The sequence below is a fragment of the Leptopilina boulardi genome, unplaced genomic scaffold (assembly GCF_019393585.1).
Source record: "Leptopilina boulardi isolate dan_hultmark-lab unplaced genomic scaffold, ZJU_Lbou_2.1 LbouV2_266, whole genome shotgun sequence".
Lineage (NCBI taxonomy): Eukaryota > Metazoa > Arthropoda > Insecta > Hymenoptera > Figitidae > Leptopilina > Leptopilina boulardi.
The window spans coordinates 3,525,708-3,546,658 of record NW_026137825.1 but is presented as its reverse complement, the minus strand read 5'-3'; the positions used below and the strand labels follow the sequence as shown (position 1 = coordinate 3,546,658).

Here is a 20,951-nt window from a genome sequence, read left to right as displayed (position 1 = left end):
TATTAATTGATGTAATTATTTAAATATGTGAAATAATATATAAAATATGATTTTCAAGTTCGCCTGTCAAATAACCTAAATTTGCAAATTTCATCTATTAAATGTGAGAAAGAGAAGTCATTAAATTGAAAAAAACCTTACCAAATATAAAGTACCTGTGACTAACTTTTAGTTTTTCTTAGCACTTTTTTCCTTTTTTCTTCATAAATGTGAAATAAAAAGCAATAAAAATTGGCACTTTGCTTATTTTCACTAGTTTCAAATGTAAATAACTTTCTTGGAGAAAACTGAAAAATTACAAAACTTGGGCAATATCTAATTGATCACTAACTACACACACTGGAAAAAAATTCGCTTTGGTCCCGAAGATACTTTTTGAGATAATTATGTTTAAATTTTTCACAATTTTCATCAGGTTAATGCATGTGATTTTTATAAAATTGAAGTTAGTTCAAAATGTTTAACCAATAAAACCTAACTTCGTCCTTAAAAAACTACATGTATTAACCTGATAAAAATTGTGAAAAATTTAAACATAATTATCTCAAAAAGTATCTTCGGGACCAAAGCGAATTTTTTTCCAGTGTGTGTAGTTAGTGATCAATTAGATATTGCCCAAGTTTTGTAATTTTTCAGTTTTCTCCAAGAAAGTTATTTACATTTGAAACTAGTGAAAATAAGCAAAGTGCCAATTTTTATTGCTTTTTATTTCACATTTATGAAGAAAAAAGGAAAAAAGTGCTAAGAAAAACTAAAAGTTAGTCACAGGTACTTTATATTTGGTAAGGTTTTTTTCAATTTAATGACTTCTCTTTCTCACATTTAATAGATGAAATTTGCAAATTTAGGTTATTTGACAGGCGAACTTGAAAATCATATTTTATATATTATTTCACATATTTAAATAATTACATCAATTAATAATGACAAATTTATTCATTCTTAGTAAATTACAAAAAAATTTTTTTATTTTTATAGTAAATTCTACGTATTTTTGCATATTTTCTAATGGCTAAAAAATAGACAGTTTTCAGCACCTCATATACTTTAAATTCATATTTTGCAATAAATAATTAAAATTTTATTAAAATTCTTTTTATTTCGTGATCTTGATAACTTCAAAATCATTCCTGCAAAGTATTATAATTTTTAAAAATTAGTCAGCGACGACTTCAGTCGAAATATAATGGATTGACCCATACATTTTTTTTCGAATACAAAAATGTAATTATTTTTTAATATAAATTAAAAAAAAAAGGCGCGAAAAAATTGAAAACTAAAATTAAACGTACAAATCATGAGTTTGAAAATTATTATTTCGTCGCTTTACCGTTTCATTTGGGTGTGAGGAGAGTAAATAGAATGAATCTTATAACTAAACGCAATTCACACAAAACGATCTCAGGAGATTCAACAGCCGCGGATTTAGCACCGTACCGCAGTAGCGGTAAGTGTGCGCTAGTGTCGGCATCGCGATTTGTTGGACAAATTTTTTTTTTTTTTTATTTTTTTTTTTAAATTAAATAATTTCTCGTCTGGACGGTTACAGACGTTTTTTTTTTTAAATAAAAAGAACTTTATAAAGAAAAAAAAATTCCAACTCGTAAATCGAACGTTCTCGTGACGTGTGATTTTTTTCCACAAATTCTGTATATATAGGACAGGGGACCCCTTTCAACAAAATCGGATCAAAATTATGAATTCCTCCACTTTTCCTGGGTAAGATTATGAAAAAAGGAAAATAATTTTCTACTTATTGTAATAATTATAATTATTATAAAATTTAACTACTAGGAAATATTTGTATGAAATTTTTTTATTTTTCGAAAAAATACTAGAAACTGATTGATTTTTTTTTTATTGAATTAATTAATAAAAATTGCGACCTTGGAAAAATATAATTTTGGGAAAAAAAAGCAAACGAGCGCTTTTTAAAACGGTACGAAGGCAAAAGTTATATAAGAAAAGGAAAAAAAAAATTTTTTTTAATGCAAAAAAGCCTATTAATTTTACAATCGTATAAAAAATTATATTATAATTACTAATTTAAAAATTAATTATATAGGTTATAAAAATTTAATAAATTAGTTTATTTTTTTAGTTATTATTAATTAGTATTATATTATTATTACTTAGTTTTTTTTTATTATAATACTTATTAACAAATTAATTATATAAATAATCAATTAATTTATCAAATCTTGAATAAAAAAAATTTATTACTATTAAAATATTTTCCCCAATATTTTTTTTAGTAAAAAATTTATTTTTCAATGTAAAATTATTTTTTTTTATAATTTTTTTACACAGCCTTAAACGATAATTTTTTTTATTATTATTATTAATCATCGTTTAAGGCCATGTAAAAAATTTTTTTGAAAATAAAAACCGAAAACAATTGTAATAAAATTATTAATCATCAAAATTTTTAGTATTTATTTTTTTTTTACAATTTCAATTTTCAATTCAAAATTGAATTTTAATTATTAATATATCAATAATTTTAATTCTAAATCTACTATTAATTATTCAAAAGTGTCTCTCGCGTCTACTATGTGGCGCGCGTATATTATAGAAAAGACGGGAGGAGTTATTTGAATCTTTCAAAAATAGGTCAATGGGTCGTGTCATTTTGGGTGGAAAATAATATGAGTATATAAAAAAAACGAAGTCATAAAGTAAAAAAAAAAATATCTAAAAAAAACCAAAATGGAAATAGGGATAAAAAACAATTTTGTTTTTTTTTTGGGTAAATAGTGAAACAATATTGTATGCGCATTTAAAATCATTTTATAGTGAAAGATTAAAAATCAAAAAAAAAAAATCACAAATGAAAATAATCAAAAATTTTAATTAAAATTAAAATTTAATAAAAATAAAGAAAAAAAAATCAACTTCCGATTCAGCAATAAGTGAATGACCTTTTGATCGAAAGTATCGGGAAAATTGTTCATTGCCACGTGCTGACTCAACTGGCAATAGGGTATTTTTAACACTTTCAATAGAGCACCGATGAGTCTTGAGGCACAATTTTAAATTTCGCTCCGGATATCGACGGCAATCGTGTATATATATGATAATAACACATTATAATAATTTAACTTTAATTAAAAAATTTAAAAAAAAAAATTTTTTTTTCAAAATTTAATTAATTTTTTTAAATTAAATTAATTTTTATTAAATTCGTTAAAATTCAATAATTAATAATAATAATAATAATAATAATAATAATAATAATAATAATAATAATAATAATAAATATAATCATAGACAATTAAACTTGAATTAAAAATTTTTTTTTTAATTTTTTCTCTGCTTTCTATTTGCCAATTTCTTTTCTCTTTTTTTTCTCCCACATGTCCCTTTCTTTTTTCTCTCTCTTTCACATATCCTTTCTCTTTCGCTATTTACCTATTTTTTCTATGTATTTTTATTATTTTTTTTAAATACTTTTAATTTTCTTTCTTTTCTATTTTTTATTTTCTTTTTTACATTTTATATTTCATTTTTTCAATTGGAAAAAAAAACAATTTCTTTAAAATTAGCTTAATACAAAAAAAAATTATTTCAACAATTGCTAAAGGAATTTAAAAATTAATAATAAATAATAAATAAATAATTAATAAAAAAAATTAATGATTTTTATAAGAAATTCATAAGACCAAAAAATTTGTTTACCTATCAATTTGACCAAAAAAAATAATTATTATAAACAATATTAAATATTTTATATTATAAATATAATAAAATATATAATAAATAATAATTGTTTAGTTCCTTTGTATGTTTCTAAGAGATTAGAAGAGATTAGAAAAAAAACCTTGAAATTTACATAAAATAAAATTTTTATTATCTCATCTTTAAAAAGAGACCAAGGAATTTAAAAACAATTTTTTATTTTCCCACAAGATATGATAAAATTAATAACATCTTGCAAATTTGATTTTCACACACGAAATATATGAAAGAATCATTTTTAGATTTTCATTACTTGTAAAGGAAATATAATAATATTTATAATAATAATAATAATACCTACTAATAATAAACATAAAAGAATAATAATAATAATAAGATAAAATTATTATTATTATTATTATTATTATTATTATTATTGTAAATAAAATTTGTGATACTCTCTAAAGAAAGGTGCCTAAAAAACAAAAAAATTATAGGTTATGTTTATGATAGTTTTACCTTTTTTAAAAAAAAAACAACAAATTTTACGTAAAATAAAAATCAGTTTTTATTGAATATTATATATAAAAACAATATGATTAAGAGTTAAAAAATGAATGGTTTGCATATTGAGATTTGATCTTCTTTTTTTTATTTTTACTCCAAACAATCATAAACATAACCTATAATTTTTTACTTCTTAGATCATCCCTTTCTTTAAAGCGCGTCACATTAACAGTTGTTTCATTGCAATTGCAATAATTTTACATTTAATTCAAGCCAATTCTAATTTTTAGAATTATTATTATTATTATTATTTTTATTATCATTATTTATTATTATTTACTATTATTATTATTATTATTATTTAATTTAGTAGGTAAATGATGTTAAATAAATCGGTTTAAGGCCAGTGTATATTAATTTAGTAATTTTGAAAAGCCATATAATTTAATATTATTAATTTAATTTATTATTATTATTATTATTATTATTATCATTATTTATTATTATTTACTATTATTATTATTTTTTTTATTATTATGATAATTTTTTTTAATTATTTTTAATATTACATTTTTTAGTCAGTTTTTTTATTTTTTCAAATATTAAAAAGAATTTTTTATTATAATATATTTTTTGAACATTCCGTTTTAATGATTGTTTTTTTTATTAATTTTCGTTAAGCTACAGAGAGCTTGGTTTAAGAAAAACGACAGTGGCGTATCTATATGTATATAAATAATTTTTTTTTTTTCATTTACGAGTTTTGAAATGTTGATTTTGTAATTAAGTGAGGGCGATTTTTTTTTTTTTTTTTTTTTTAAGGGGTGGAAAAAAATGAAAACCGGCAAAAATACTAAAAATAAAATAATCGAAGGCATTTTATACAACTGGTAAAGCGCAGGTCAGCCTACTCTAAAATTAAACGCGCTTTATACGTATCCACCTAAATACATTTCTAAGCTTGTAAAAGCCCCTTGGCTGGGTTCCCGCGAAAGAGGAGAGAGAGACGAGCGTCGAGATGGTCGAGCGTCTACGATTCGTTTTGCGAGAGATAACTAATTTTTTTTTTTTTTTTTTTAATATAAAATAAAAATTCACTTAATTTATTTTATTTAATATTTAAAATTTTTAATAAATAGGAAAAAATTTTAAAAACATAAAAAAAAAATATTTAGATTTTTTATTAAAAAAAATAATTAACTTAAGGGGGGAACACCAGTTGTAACTCAAAAAATAATGCTTTATACAAGAATATTTTCCAAAAGAACAATGAATCTTTTTAAAGAATACTATTTATTAGTTAAAAGTACATGTAAAAAGCTGTAATTTAAAAGAAAAAAAAAATTTTTTTAACAAAAACTTTTGGAGATATGAGCCATTGAAGTGGCGCCTTAAGAAAAAAGGCGAATTGCGGTGACCAGCATTCTGCAAGTATACTTCGTCTGAAATACAAAAATGAAATTGATTTACATTTATTATAAGATTATCTAGTTCGTGATCGAAGGATTTAAAAAAAAAAAAAAATTTGACAAATTGGCGACCTGTCAAAGTCAAAAGTATGATTTTCGTTAAAAAAATACGGTCGATTTTCAGCTATATAAAAAAAAGTTTTGCATAAAAAAAAAAATCCTTCGATCACGAACTAGACTTATATGTGTAAATGAAGCACACTAAATTTTAAATAAATCGGTTTAATGGTATTCGAGTAATCGTGGTCACCGACTTGGAAAATGTCATTTTGAGAAAAACGCATTCAAAGTTTCAACTTACTTTTTTTTGTTCAGGAGAAATTTTGTTTCCAAGTTACAAAGAGTCATCGATTCCTGGACCATATAATAACTCTTCCGCAGTGGTTGCCGTTTCTAAATCATAGGAAAAGGCCATGTGTCGTTAGGGTCAGGTATGGCTGGCCACCTTGTATAAAGCCACGGGACGCGCCGCTGCAGTGTTCTGTATATCTCATTTATTTTTCACCGGATCAACTTTGAAATTTACAGACACATTTCTAAATATGTATACTTTAAGAAAATGCACAAAAAAAAAATTCGATTTTTCGAAAGTTACAACTGGTGTTCCCCCCTTAAAGACACTGAAAAAAAAATTTATTTAATTCAAATACTTGGATTAACTTGACTATTGTCAAATAAATATTTACTTGAACCAAATAATTTTTTTTTGAATTAAATAAATTTTATTTGAACCGGAATAATTTTTGTATTTGAAAAACAAATACCATTTCATATAATAATTATTTGATACAAATATAAATATTTATTTGAAGATAATCAAGTAGGTAATCGATTATTTGAATCAAATAAATTTTTTTTCAGTGCATAAAATTAGAATAAACTGACAATAATTTCCAAAACACAATTAAATTAAAAAATTTTTTTAAAACGAAATGCCACAGTATTACCAATTACTGAAATTTTTTATTTTCCAATAAATTAAAATATTTACCTTAATAATGAATTTTTGAGCTTCAAGGAGATATTCTTTCAAACTAAATAGCCCTCGGAGATCCCTATACTTTCAAGTTAAATTTCCATTCAGAAAATGTGAAAAATAACCGTAAAAATAGACCGAGTTCTAAAAAGTCTGTGAATTTTGTATCCTTCAAAGATAAGATTGCAGGATTGAATCTGCAAAAAGAAAAATTAAAATACTGTTAGAAAATTTTAAAAATATTTTCTTAATAAAAAAATAAAATCGAAATTTATATGGAATCGAAATTGTAAATATGATTTTAAATATTATGATTTTTATTATACAAAAAAAAAATTAAAATAAAATATTCTCAAAAAAAGAAAAGTGAAATTTTCATTAAAATTCTAAAACACAAAACTTGGTAAACATTACATTACGAAATTGATCCAAGAATAAAATTGCATATTCAATTTAGCTGCGAAATTTTCACTATACAACTGCGTCATAAATATGATTTGTCATATATTTTCAAAAATAATAATAATAATAATTGTTATTATTATTATTGTTATTATTTATTATTATTATTACACTACATAATATCATATTATCACAAATAAAAAACAGTTTTAAAAAAATTAATTAATTAATATATATATTTCAGATAAAAAAAAAAATAAACAGTTATTAAAAACAAATAATTCACTAAAAAAAGAAAAATTAAAGTTACAATCAGGACATTAAAAAATTCCTTTGTCTTAAAATTTGACACATTTTGCAAAGAAGAAGTAAATCGGGTCGATGATGCTTTAGAATTCTAAAATATTTCTCGACAATCGTGGGCGGGTTAAAAACGGTTGAAAATTTTCTCATATGCATTTTAAATACAGATGTGTAATATGCGCGAGAGTATGCGTAAATTCTGTCCGACTCATCGGTTCCGCGAACAATATAACGCAAAATTTTTATATACAAATAATTTAATATGACGTGCATATTAGACGCATCATCGCATGCGGTAAAAATGGATTAACCAATTTTTAAAAAACATTTATATATTCTAACCATATATATATAAAAAATATTTTATTTTATTATTTATTATTTATTATTTTATTATTTTTTAAATTAAAATTTGACAAATTTTCTTTTTTTACAAATTTTTACAGAATAAAATATTTTAACTAGCAAATTTTTATTTGTACGAATTTTTACAGACGCCGAATTTTTATTTGTCCGAAATTACAAATGACCGAACAAACAATCGACAGAAAGATTTCGGCGTAACTTTTGAAAATTGACCATTGATAATTTCTAATTGGTCAAATTTTTAAAAATTGCGCCAAAATCTATCTCTCGATTGTTTGTTCGGTTATTTGAAATTTCGGACAAATGAAATTTCGGCGTCTTAAGAATTCGTACAAATAAAAATTCGGACAAAAATTAAAATTCGGCGTCTTAAAAATTCTGTCAATTAAAAATTCGGTGAATTGGAATTTTTAGAGAGTAATATTTTTTAAAGTTAATTAATTAATTAAGAAGTTCATTAATTCGTAATTAATTATGAAAAAGAAAACAAATAATAATAAATATAGTACTATATAAAATTGGTGCTAGTCCATAATATTGGATATACAAAATAATTATTATGAGTAGCATTATTGTGAAAAACGTGTGATAAATCGCGGCCACGTGTCGTCGTGAGTGTGCCAAAATAAAATCATTTCTGTTTTCGCCGCTTCTTCGATATTCTATTCTTAAAGAGCCTCCTCCGGCTTCCTCAAGTGAGTTAACCATATCCAATTTTACAACTTTTATAAAAAAAAAAAAAAAAAAAATTTCAATTTTTTAAACCTATTTAGTATAAGTAAAAAAATCAGAGTTTCAAGAGGCGCCGACAATATTTTATTATTATTATATATTCCCTACCAAAAATTGCCAGTACTACGCCAGTAGTCAATTTTTGATAGAGTTATTATTATTATTTATTTATTTTTATTTTTATTTATTTAAAACTAAGTTTTTGGATATTAGAAGAAAAATTTTTTTTTCTTTTGTTTAAAAATTACAGTAATATTTGTTTATCGACTATATAAATATATTATATTAGATAAGTAGAAGTAATCGGTTGTATAGTCAGACTATTATATATCAAAACGAATACGGAATGACCTTGTAATGCCTAGCCATGAAGCAAGAAGTTTAAAACTTCCTTCCTTAAAAGGTTCACTTAACAGGTACCACTTGTCAGGATTTTACTTACCGATCAGAACGATGTAGGTTACACCAGTCACCATGGATTCTTCCATCCGAACGATTCTCACTCACGTATTGTGTGGGTTGTTGCATCTTTTTTTTATTTCACTCTAAACAAAAACAAAAAAAAACGAAACCTCAATTATTAAACGTTACTTTATAAATTCTGTGTAATGTGTTTTTGTGATCAATAATTTAATTTTGTTTTTGAAAAAAGGAAGAAATTAATTTTATAGAAAATTTTTATAATACGTTGTTAGTAATTATTATATTAATTAATTATTATTATTATTATATTAATTATTTTTTATTATTATAATTATTATATTAATTTATTATTATTATTATAAATATTATTATACGTATATAAAAGTATTTTTGATAGTTTTTAAAAATGTGTGAACTAGAATGTGTGAATCATGAATCATCGTTTGATCTCAGGAAAGCCAGGAGATAAAACAAGAATCATTTGACGAAAGAACAGAGGAGAAGGTATATCTACTATATAGAGAGAAATAAAATTCGTATCTTTTATATATTGTATACATCTCTTTTCTCATAGAACCCTCAAAAGTTTCATGGTTTTTTTTAAATCGATATTTTATTTAGAATTTCAAAATTTTTTCTTTAAAAAACACTATTGAGTTTGTCAATTTGTAAACCAACAAAAATTTGCCATAAAATTAATAGAAAAAGGCAATAATAAAGTAATAATAATAATAATAATAATAATAAAATATTAACAAAATAATAGTAAAAATAATCATTATTATCATAAATCAAAAAAACCGTAGTAATAATAAATAATTTTTTCTGTTGCAGAAACTCCGGCTCAGCCGCGCCAGGTAATGCAATATGCCTCCAAAGTAAATAATTTCTCATATGGAGTAAGGTCAATGCTCGTTTTATGAAATATAAATATCGTCTGCTTAAATAATTTATTACTATATATATATACCCAAATATTATCTTCTCTTCATCGTATATGCAACATCAACAAATACTAAATACTCCACACTTTTCTTAAAGTGTTTAAAAAAATTTATATCAATTTTAATTGTAGAGAAATAATAAATTTTTTTTTTAAATTATATACCAAAAACCATATCTAAACCCTGAACATTGGCAACAACTTGACCCAATTATCTTTATGGAAGCGCAAAAATGTCATGCCTCCCATTAAGGATTGTTGATGACATAGAAATACTGCCCTTGAAATTATCTTCATCTAAATTAGTCTCAAAAATCATCTAACCAAAAACTTTTTCTATCACTAAATTGACTAGAAATTTTTTTTTAAATTTGTTAAAATTATTAAATTACCCCAGCGGAAATCGATATTAATTTATACAATAACTACTGTTCGATATAATCCGTAGTACCGAAAAAAATTAGTAAAACAAAATTAAAAATTTCTGTGATTGTTGTAAAATTTTAGGATTAGGTCCTGTGCCACCACCACCGCCTCCACCTCCAATAGGCGGACCAATACCATCCTTGAGAATCAACACTGCTGAGGTAAGAATATCCAAAAAAAGTTCAAAAATTATTTCTAAGAGCCATTTGTTTTAGCAACGTAATCTAAAATTGCATTTCAAGATGCAGAATTAATAATTAGTAATTATAGTAATGGAAAAATTATTACAGACTATAGTAGAATTTGTATAGTGAAACGAGGATTTTATTTCAGACATGCGGATCAAGAAGACCGCAAGCACCATCCGATTCATATGAACCGCCAGCCGCTATCCAAAACGCAATGATGACTAAAGACAAAAAACCCTTCACCTATACTCCCGGTATGGGTGGAAAATTGGATCTTTCACAAATAAGAAGTCCAAGAATGGCACGTAGAGTAGCTAAAAATGCCAATGATGAAGGTATCGAAGGTCCGCCAAAATCTGCCCTAGAACCCAAAGTTCCTGTACCACCAGGAAGCGCAAATCTCTTCGTACAGCCACAAGTTGCTGTTCCAGTCTTCCCATCAACTATCCCATCACCACCAACAGCCAACAGAACACCGAATGTGCAAATTAATCGAGTACCACCAGCTGGTAATTTCTATTTTTACTGTATTAGCACCATATAATTTTGGTAAAACCAAAACTGATATGATGCAAGTTTGTAACTATAAATATTTGTAGTATACCAATACTAAAAAAAAAACCGTTTTTCTATTCCCAGTACCAGAAAGACATTCATCAGTCCCAGAGCAACCACGAATGAAAGTCGAAACAAAAATAATACCCATTACAAATAGTTCGCAGCCAAATTCTCCCGAAACGCCAACGTCACCTACATCACCTACTCAGGTGACTTTAGCAAAAGCTCCAACACCATGGCTTCAAAATAAAAATAAATCTCCAGATGAACTACCAGAATGGGCTCGACGATCAAATGTCACCAAATCTCAGGAAACTTCGCCTGAAAGTCCTACATCGCCTCCAATTTATATTCAAGTTCAACAGGCACAACCTTTACAACAAAAACAGCAACCGCAACAATTTCAAAATCGACAATCTCAACAACAGCTTCAGCCAAAATCACTACCTCAACAACAACCTAGTCGTCCACAAAGTAGTCCTCAAGAAAGGACCATACCCCTCCGAGTAAGTTTAATGAGTATTTTCCTTAAAACAATCCTAAATCTCTTCTTCTTCCCTTTTGATAACTTCCTTACTGATCAAGGAATAATTTCGCACGAACTAATTTCGGATGATCAAAAGTGGGATCGAACCATTTTCGAATTACTCTGTTTTAACCAGGAAATATTTTCAAAGGAATAAAAAAACGTTTTGCTAACAGATTTTTGGTATATCTACAGATTGAAGACAGACCTTCGGTATTTTCCGTGAAACAAGAGCCAGGACATCATCAACTTCAAAATACACAGCCTCATCATCAATCACGTTGGTATCAACAACCACAAAATCAGCCACAACCCGTTAGTCAAAATCCACAACCAGTTCGACAAGATCCTCAACAATCCGGAGGTTACATCATACCAATAATGGTCGAAGGTGGTGGTAATAGTAACAGAACTAACGGTCAATCAATTCCACAATCTACAAATTACTCACAACCTCAAATTAGAATTGTTCCAATCGACAATCAGAATTCAAAAATGTAAGCTAAAACACCCCTTATTTCTGTTAATTAGAAAATAAGGAAACATTTTCTAATTTTTTTTTAGGAATACACAACGTGGACCATCGGCAGCAGTTGCTCAAGAACCCGGACCAATACAATCAAAATCATTTCGTGTTCTTCAGAAAATAACAAGTACGGATGCTGACGATGTTGATGGTGATCAGTTGCGTAGAATGCAACTCACTGAGGATGAGAAAGTTCTCATGAATAAATTCAAAGAACAGGGTAATTGTAAAGTTATTTAAAAATCCTATTCGTGGACTTTTAATATCAATGTTAACTATTGATATATATATATATATTTTCAGTTGACGCTGACACTTATCTACATCAGGAGGCTGATCCTCGATATCGTGGTTCGGCAATACCGTCACGCGCTTTTCGTTATTTACAAAATATGACTGATTCTGGAGAGGTTACAACTGCCGGAGGTATGATTCTCAAATGCTAATTCTTCATGATGATTTTACAGGTGAAGGATTCAAAATTAACCATCCATTGACATGGATTCATTTTCAGTAACTTGTCTCAAACACACATATTCGAGTAATTCTCTCTACTTTACTCTCTACTCTAAACTTTTGTTTTGGAACTATTATAAAGTCTATTTGATAACACGTCTTTTTGAAAAAAGACCCTAAACAACTGTGTCAACGGAAGATTAATTATTTTTCAGAAATTTAGCAACAAAAAACTTTCATGCAAAAACCTTTTCTTTTGCAAAGAAAGACTTCTTCAAAATTGATCCAATTTTCTTTTCCAGCCCCAAGAGCAGTTAACTCAGCCATTAAGAAACAAAATAGAAACTCAAAATCGTTCGGTAAATTTCACAAATTACAAAAATCATTCTTTCATTTTATTGTCACTTTTTTGTCTACTAAATTAATTGTAATTTTATTTTTCTAATTTCGTAATTGCAGAAGAAATGCAAGCTAATTTACCAGCAAGCGAGCAAACTGTACCGGAACCGAAAAAATACACCGGAAGTGCTATTCCATCGAGGTCGTTTAGGATACTACAAGCAATGACTACCCCAGAGGCTATTGGTAAGTCCTGTTCTTTCAAGTCTTGAATAATAATATAATAATAAAAATAATATTAATAATAATATTATTAATAAAATTATAACAAAACTGTGCTAGATGAAATTTTGAACAAGGGTTAAACAGATAAACCTAAATGAAAAATACTGAATTTAAGCACAGATAATCACTAAAAGTAAATAAATATTTTAATAACGATGAGATTCACTAGTACAAGAGTTGCAATATTTACGTTTATAATATTAATCATCAAAAGCTTTTTTCTTGCCTCTGTACATTAATAATGTTCAAAATGACGCTCTAATGAACATTTTGAATTAAATTTTTAAAAAAATAAAATTAAATAACACGAATCGCCAGAACGTTTCACCCGAATCCTGTGTTCACAGGAATAACGAAAATTCCTTCGAGAATTACCGCACGAGTGTAATTTATACGTTTCTGTGATGATTCCAAAATTGCGAGGTTTCTTTTTCTAAAGTAGAGCAAAAAATTATATACCATTTGAAAAAAAAAAAAAATTTTAGAACAAAATTCATCGTTTCAAAAAATGATTTTGATGATACAAAATATAAGTAAAAAGGTGTATATGAAAAATTCCAAATGAAAAAAAAATATTAGAAATATAAGATGTCTTTTCACTATATTTAATCAAGGCAAACTTGATATAAAAAGAAAATGTAAAAATAACTTTGAAATCAAAATAACAATATTTGAAATTAATGTTAACTTGATCCAAAAATGCACAAGGAGCCAGGAATGCAAAAATTTTGATATGGGAATGTGCATGTTACGATATAATATTCACACGTGTTTAATGTACGTATATAAATTTTTGAAAACATTAATATTGCGACACTTATGCATGTACAATTTTTACATATATATATATATATATATGTAGAGAGAGAGAGAGAGAGATAATTTTCGTTTATGTAATATAGCGACCGATTTTTTAAGACATTATCTATAAGATTGCAAATATTAATTTGTAGATACAATTCCATCACTATTTTTCCGCATGTTTTATATCCATTTCAGAGTATTATCAGTAGAATTTTAAATTTACATATAATTTTAAATATCGATAAATCGTGACGCTTCATCGTGGCCCGAAATTTTTTCGAAATTCGATTTCCTTTGAACACAGGATCAAGCGTTTCGTTCTTTCTAATCGTTCCCCGCTCTCATTTTCATATTCTCTTATCGCGAAATAAAGGATTTTTTTTTCTATTGTCTTCTGCCATTTTAATTTTGTTCAAAGAAATTATTGTTTTAAATTTTTAAAAAATTAAAATGACAGAATCGCTAGAGTCGAGGGAACAGAAAACGCGAAACGATGAATTGATTTCTTTTTTTTTTGAATATGGTGTTTTGTTATAGCCACGCAAGAAAATTGGCAAGCAGCTGATTTCGTCAATCATACAGAGAATAACATAACGGGCAATCAGCAGGCTATTTTTTATCCCCCATATCCTAATAATAGTTTTTGGTGTCCCGACGGTGGTTGGTGGACTTATCATCCAACGCCATGCATTCCAAACTCAAATCCAAATAATCAACCCTATACATTCTACAATGACGAGGATGGTAACACCTACATTTGTTATCCAATTTTCAAACCAAATTGTCCTCCTCAGTTTCTTCAAAATGAAAAACAACAATCTTCAATCCCAGAAACTTTCGTTACTGACGAACCACTTTTTCTTCAAAACGATCACGAAGTCTTAAATTCTCCAAAGTTTGGGACCAAATCTGAGAATTACGAACCTAAATCTCCAAATCCAAATCCTGAACCATCGAATGATGACATCGAATTTTGGAATCACAATCTCAAATCATCGAATAATCTCCAGGCAACATCATCTCAAGAGGAGACGAGAATAATCGTCACTCCATGTACTGACGATGACACCGATTCAGAATCAGAGTCTTCGCAAAGTAACGAAAAAACCGATTCCACTTCTTCTGATGATTCGGAGTCATTTCTAGCTTACTCGACTGGTCTCAATCCAAAGACAAATTTCCAATCATTATCCGCAACGACCATCTCAGAGGATCAATCTTTATCGTCGGGTAAATTAGACTCCGATTCTGATTCCGATGATCAAGAATACACCACCGAAGATGACAAAGAAACTTTCTACCCTAAGGATCATGATTGTAAACTATCGAATGTAAATCAAATGGAAGATCAACGGTTAAGTGTCATTCAAGAGGATTCGGTGACAGAGGAACAGAACGATAATGACGATGCAAACACAGTTAACGTTAGTCTTCCATTGAGATTCAAATTTTCCGTCTCCGAGAACAATCAAGATGTAACAACCGTAATTGTCGGTGACAGTACAATTCAACCGGAAAAACCCAAAAACGACGAAATCCACGTTGATTTTACACTACGACGCAAAAAGACACAAGAAATCGAATCAGAATTTACAATTGATGAATCGCGAACTTTAAATACCAAACAGAATTCATCTAATAAATCCGAAAAACTTTTCTACGAATCTAGAGTCGTTTATGATATAACCTCCTGTCCAACTTATCCAACTTCTGATAATTACGATTCTGGTGATTACGATTCAACTTCCGTAGAGGTTTACAATTTACCGACTACAGAGGAAATTTACGACTTGACCTCAAAACAAATTCAAGAAAAGACAAATTCAATTGATTCTATAACTAAATCGACAAATTTACTCAGTGTTCAAAATTCACGAGAGGAAACCGATGACGAGGACAGTGGTGTCACTTCAGATATGAGTCGAATCATATCCGAAGTTGACACCGACTCGGAATGTTGCACAATAACAAGGAAACAAAATAAATATCAAAGAACACAAACACATTCACGTCTTTTTCGACTCTTGACCAATGATTCCATCACAACGTCCAATAATTGTCCCCTTGAAGAACGAATTCATTCTGAACAACGGGAACACTTAAGTCTTCCATTACAATCAACTGCTCCCAATGATGATCATCATTATTGTTCCAATTACTCCAGTGGAATGACATCGCCTGAATATTCCCCCAGTTATGAACCCGAAAAATCAACACAGGACTGTTACTATCAAACATGGAAATCATCAAAATCTGACGACTCAGACATTCTACCATCAATGGCTCATAAAGTTCTCGACAGTCAAAAACCCCATTGGACATATAAAGTAAATGTTCTCTGTCCGAGAATTCGTAGTTCAAAAAATGTTCCCAGGGATTTGACATCAATTACAAATGATCCATCGTCATCCTATCCTAATCACGATCCACTAGAGAAAAATAGCCAATGCTGATTTTAGCCCCTCCCAGGGTAGGAATATGAGACCGAGCATCCGGTTCACAAGCACCGAACGTGCCCTACGAATTTTGTCTCTATCTCTTTAATCCGCAAGACTGGGCCACGATGCCCGGAATGTAAAAAGGCGAGACATGTGATTTTTTTCTATCGGTACATATTTTTTCTGTATTTTTTTTTACTCTTTCTCTATAAATGTGTTGGCCGCCTTATTATCGATAGGTGGCGTTCTACATACATTCTTCCCTTATTAATAAAATGATAAATAAATATATACACTTTCGAATGCGTCCTCAAAAAAAAATAGTCGAAATGTGAGAGTTTTTGTTTTTTCTGTCGTTATATACTTTATGCGAAATAACTTGTCAAGTGTGAAGCGTGCTTTTTTTAAAATCGCTGAGGTAATTGATAGTTAACATTAGGAAGGTTGCCATTGTCCACACTCGCTATTTGTCATAATTCTTGTCAACTACCGCACCCTGCTCTTGTGAAAATCTAGTGAATTTATTGTTAAAATTAAAAGTTACTATTTAGTCACTAAATCACTAGAGCAAGGTGCAGTAGCTGAGCGAGAAAGTTGTTGAAATGTTTCCCTGTTCCCTCGTGTAATTTTCCCAATTATTCATTATCTAGTATGAAACACTTGCTTTCAGCAACTGAATCCAATACGACACTAATCACACTCATTGAATTTCTTCTTCTTCATAATTTTATTTTCTAAACAATTTTCAAAATTACCGATGTCCCTACTGGCTATTTGTCATAATTCTTGTCAACTACCGCACCTTAATCTAGTAAAAATTTAGTAACTTTATTGTTAAAATTAAGAGTTACTATAAAGTTACTAAATTTTTACTAGAGCAAGGTGCAGTAGTTGACAAAAATTATGACAAATGACAAGTGGGAACAATGGCAACCGTACCATAGCAATCTACAGGGTTTGGAACGTAAATTACGTAACGAAATCTTTTCTGAATTAATCTATCTTCATCAGGGGGTTAAGAAAAGTGATGAACGTAACAAAACCTCAAACGAAAAACAGATTTTTAACGCAAACAAAAATTAAAAATTAATTCTTTTATAATTTTTATATATTTTTGTTTGTTTTAAAAATCATTTTTAGTTTGTGGTTTTTTTACCCTCTCTAATATAAATTTTATGACTTTGTAATAAAAAATTGTAACTAGACGCGCATGCGTTGTATTAAAAGCGCCAAATTTGAAATGATAAATTATAAAAAAAATGAATTATCAACGAAATTACTTAATTTTTGAATTCGAATTTGTTTTTTAAATAAATAAAACAAGCACTTGACACGTTTTTTTGCTCTTTTTCTTCAGCATGCTAGGTTTTTTTCTCCTGAAATTCTCGACTTTGACTTTTTTTTATTATTCTCTTCTCGTGCCTCTATTTTTATTGTTAATATTAGGATCGTTATTGAATTTTTCAACACGTTTTTATGAAGAATTAATATTCTATTCAACAATAGAACTATTCTCTAAATTTGAATTTTTAATAATTTTAACTAATTTCAAAATACTGGATTTTGCTAAATTTTACCTATAAATTAATAGAATTTTTTGAATTAAATTAATATAAATAAATTAATTAAATAAATAACTATAGTAAAATTTAACTAATTCGTAATAAAAAGTAATTCAAATTAGATAAAATTTTTACTAATTCTAGAAAGCGTAGAATTTTTTTCATTTCGATTAGCAAGAATATTGTCAATATCTAATAATAATAATAATAATTCAACGCATTCCTTCCATTTACTGTTTATTAACAAAAGTTTTTATTTAGTATCGCATCTTGTTATTTTGCATTTTGTTTGCACGTTTATGACTTGCATATATTTTGCTTTAATTGTTTCTTCAATTTATTTTAAAATACATATAAATAAATTATATTGAAATTAAAGAAAAAAAACTTTTTATCAAAGGCAAAGAGTTTACAATTAATGTTAATAATATTTATTAATTAAATAATTGATTAACATTATTAATTAATAAATTAGTAATCTTTTTTTAATTAATTACGTCTATATATAATAATTAATATTATCAGTAATTATATTATTTATTAATTAATATCATTGATGCAATATTATTTATTGATTAATGTTATTAATTAATTATTTTATTCTATTTTGATTTGTTGCGTAAATGTTTTTTTTTTGCATCAGTTTTTTATTTAACTTTATTTTTCTCAAAAAAAAAAATATTGAAAAATTATTTCCTTAACTGAAAAAATAAATTAATTTCTTTTCTTTATTTTCAGGTCCCGACACTACTGATTACTGAAGAAAAAGAGATGGGCATCTTTTAAGAAAATGTGGCATTGCTATATAATATAATGTGCTTTTTTGATTTTTATTTCTATATTTTCTTATACGAAAAAAATAATATCAATTTATAAATTGGAATCGTGGACTTAAATCTTACTATTATTATAAATATATAGTTATTGCTTCGAAAAAAAAAACTAATGCATGGAGCATATTATATTGGCTCTATTATTTGTATACAGATTCGCTTTATAGATTTTTTTTTTATAATATAATACATAATTTGACGAGTGTGAAAAAAAAATTCATAATGACAAATGATCGTGAAATTTTATTTTTTCTTTTTTCAAATATTAAATATATTTAAATGTGTCAATCTTGTAAAGTATATTGTAGATTTTATTGGATATTCTCTTTATTATTTATATTTAATTTATCTATATATATATTTTTCTCGAATTTTTATTTTCTTTTAAATATAGTAATATCATAAACAATTAATTGTTAAATAATTAAAGAAAACGATAAATTTTATTATTATTAAATATAAAAAAAATATTTTTCTCTTTTTGTTGTCACTGTTTTTCATTATTTATACTTCAAATTATAACAAAAAAATCGTTTTCTTTTTTAACCTATAAAAAAAAAATTTTTTTCTAACAATACATTTATTTTTCATTGAGAAAAAAAAATAATTTCTCAATTCTATCTACGAAAAAATTAATATTTACGTAATATTTCATTAAAAAAAAAGATGGGGGAAATGAATTATCGTTTTTAAAAAATATTTTCCAATTGTAAATTACAAAGAAAATTTTTTTTTTTAATGCAAAAAATAACAACAAATGCTAACCTGAGTGTTATTTTCCTCTATTTCTTCAAGATGAATTATTATTATTATTATTATCAGTTATATTTATCTATAAGTATGTTTAACTTTATCTTTAATTTACCTGATTTTACTGTACTATTTATTATTTAAGCTGTGTAAAATAAATTATTTCTGTGAATGTTATAAATTTATTGTTTATTCACACACTCCTCTTGAAAAAATCGGAAAAAAATCATTTTGTATTAAAAACAGAAAAATTGAACAGTAATTATCATAAAGATATGAAAATGACTTTTTATTTTTAACAACATTTAACTTATTTGCTACAGAAAGAAAAAAGTTTTAATGAATTTTTTTAACCGTGACTATTTCCACCATTGATCTTTAAATATTAAGCTGCTTTTACAAAAAGAAAATCTCAAGTCTGACACTTACAGGGTTGGGAAGTTACGCGCGCAAACTACTTAACCCTGATACTTATTGTAAAAGAACCTTAAGCGCCTACGAAACCGGAAGTACCATATTTTAGATAACCTTATTAAAATAGAGGCGGAAAATTTAAAATATAATAAAATTAATAAATACTTGGAATCACAAAAATATAAAAGATGATTTATCCTCACATGCTGTATTAAAGGATTACTATTACCATTTTTTATTGTAAAAATAACTCACCTATTTGTTGAATGATATTAATTTTTTCAGCAGCACTCTACGATGGCGATAAAAATCTTCCAAGCACAAAAAAATACACGCGGTTTTAAAAATTTTTTACGAACACTCCTAATTCACGTAAAATATAAAGGGAACATATTTTTATATTACAAAAACGATCGCGGTTTTAAGTATTATAACGAGCACTCGCGAGATTTTAAAATTAATTTTATTTTCAATAATAGTAAAAAACAAAGTTAATGAGGAAAGAGAATAGTATTCTTAATAATAAACACTCGCGGATATGAAAAATGTACTAACACTCCCGAAGCTAACGCACGACTGATTGGTTTTTTGATTGACGGGTTCTGAATATAACCTCTTCACACGATGAAAATGCTAAAGCAATATATGGAAGTAAAAATTTTAAAGATTAATTAGATATTAACAATAATAGAGTTAATTTTTTCACAATAACTTTATTAGTAATGAGGAATATTTACTGCATACTGTTTTATGACTGCGGTACTGTATCCGGTACTTGTTATAACAGGTCTCGCAAGTGTAATATGAAGTTAGTCATGAATCGAAAGACGTTCTTAGTGAGAATGTAAGATGGCGCTAGTCATATGTTCTACTTTTACCGGCAAATTTGAATTATAAAAAATACTTTCGATTCAAATTAGGAGTAATTAATTAATATAAATAATAAATAACATTTCAAAAAAAAAGGGGAGAAAAATATTAATTTTAGGTTATTCAAAAAAAGGGAAGGGGCAAAACTTATATTTGTGTTAAATAAATAAATATTAA

General features: G+C 26.7%; 1 protein-coding gene and 1 long non-coding RNA gene across 4 annotated transcripts; one reads left to right on the top strand and one right to left on the bottom strand.

Annotated features, from left to right (window-relative positions):
* The first annotated feature begins 1,342 nt into the window (after window positions 1–1,342).
* On the top strand, window positions 1,343–18,801 carry LOC127281285 (putative mediator of RNA polymerase II transcription subunit 26). Its single transcript, XM_051304917.1, has 12 exons — window positions 1,343–1,719; window positions 9,691–9,713; window positions 10,307–10,386; window positions 10,559–10,922; window positions 11,053–11,477; window positions 11,693–11,994; window positions 12,062–12,243; window positions 12,327–12,449; window positions 12,782–12,838; window positions 12,939–13,064; window positions 14,445–16,515; window positions 18,646–18,801. The coding sequence occupies exons 1-11, from the start codon at window positions 1,697–1,699 to the stop codon at window positions 16,358–16,360; spliced, it is 3,621 nt and encodes a 1,206-aa protein (XP_051160874.1). The 5' UTR covers window positions 1,343–1,696; the 3' UTR covers window positions 16,361–16,515; window positions 18,646–18,801.
* LOC127281286 (uncharacterized) lies at window positions 5,460–20,633 on the bottom strand. 3 transcript variants are annotated; one of them, XR_007842943.1, is made up of 4 exons: window positions 20,160–20,633; window positions 8,876–8,978; window positions 6,646–6,827; window positions 5,460–6,167 (listed from the first exon to the last, which is right to left on the bottom strand). It is a non-coding gene; the product is annotated as an uncharacterized LOC127281286 (long non-coding RNA). The 3 variants fall into 3 exon arrangements; XR_007842944.1 differs by lacking the exon at window positions 20,160–20,633 and adding an exon at window positions 19,606–19,844; XR_007842942.1 differs by lacking the exon at window positions 20,160–20,633 and having other exon boundaries at window positions 8,876–9,354.
* Between the last annotated feature and the right edge of the window lie 318 nt (window positions 20,634–20,951).

Excerpts from the sequence above, each read along its gene's own strand:
- LOC127281285 (XM_051304917.1), top strand. The coding sequence starts at position 1,697 with ATGAATTCCTCCACTTTTCCTGG. Across the intron at positions 10,387-10,558 it reads TGAGAATCAACACTGCTGAG|ACATGCGGATCAAGAAGACC; the intron begins GTAAGAATATCC and ends ATTTTATTTCAG. Across the intron at positions 11,995-12,061 it reads GACAATCAGAATTCAAAAAT|GAATACACAACGTGGACCAT; the intron begins GTAAGCTAAAAC and ends ATTTTTTTTTAG.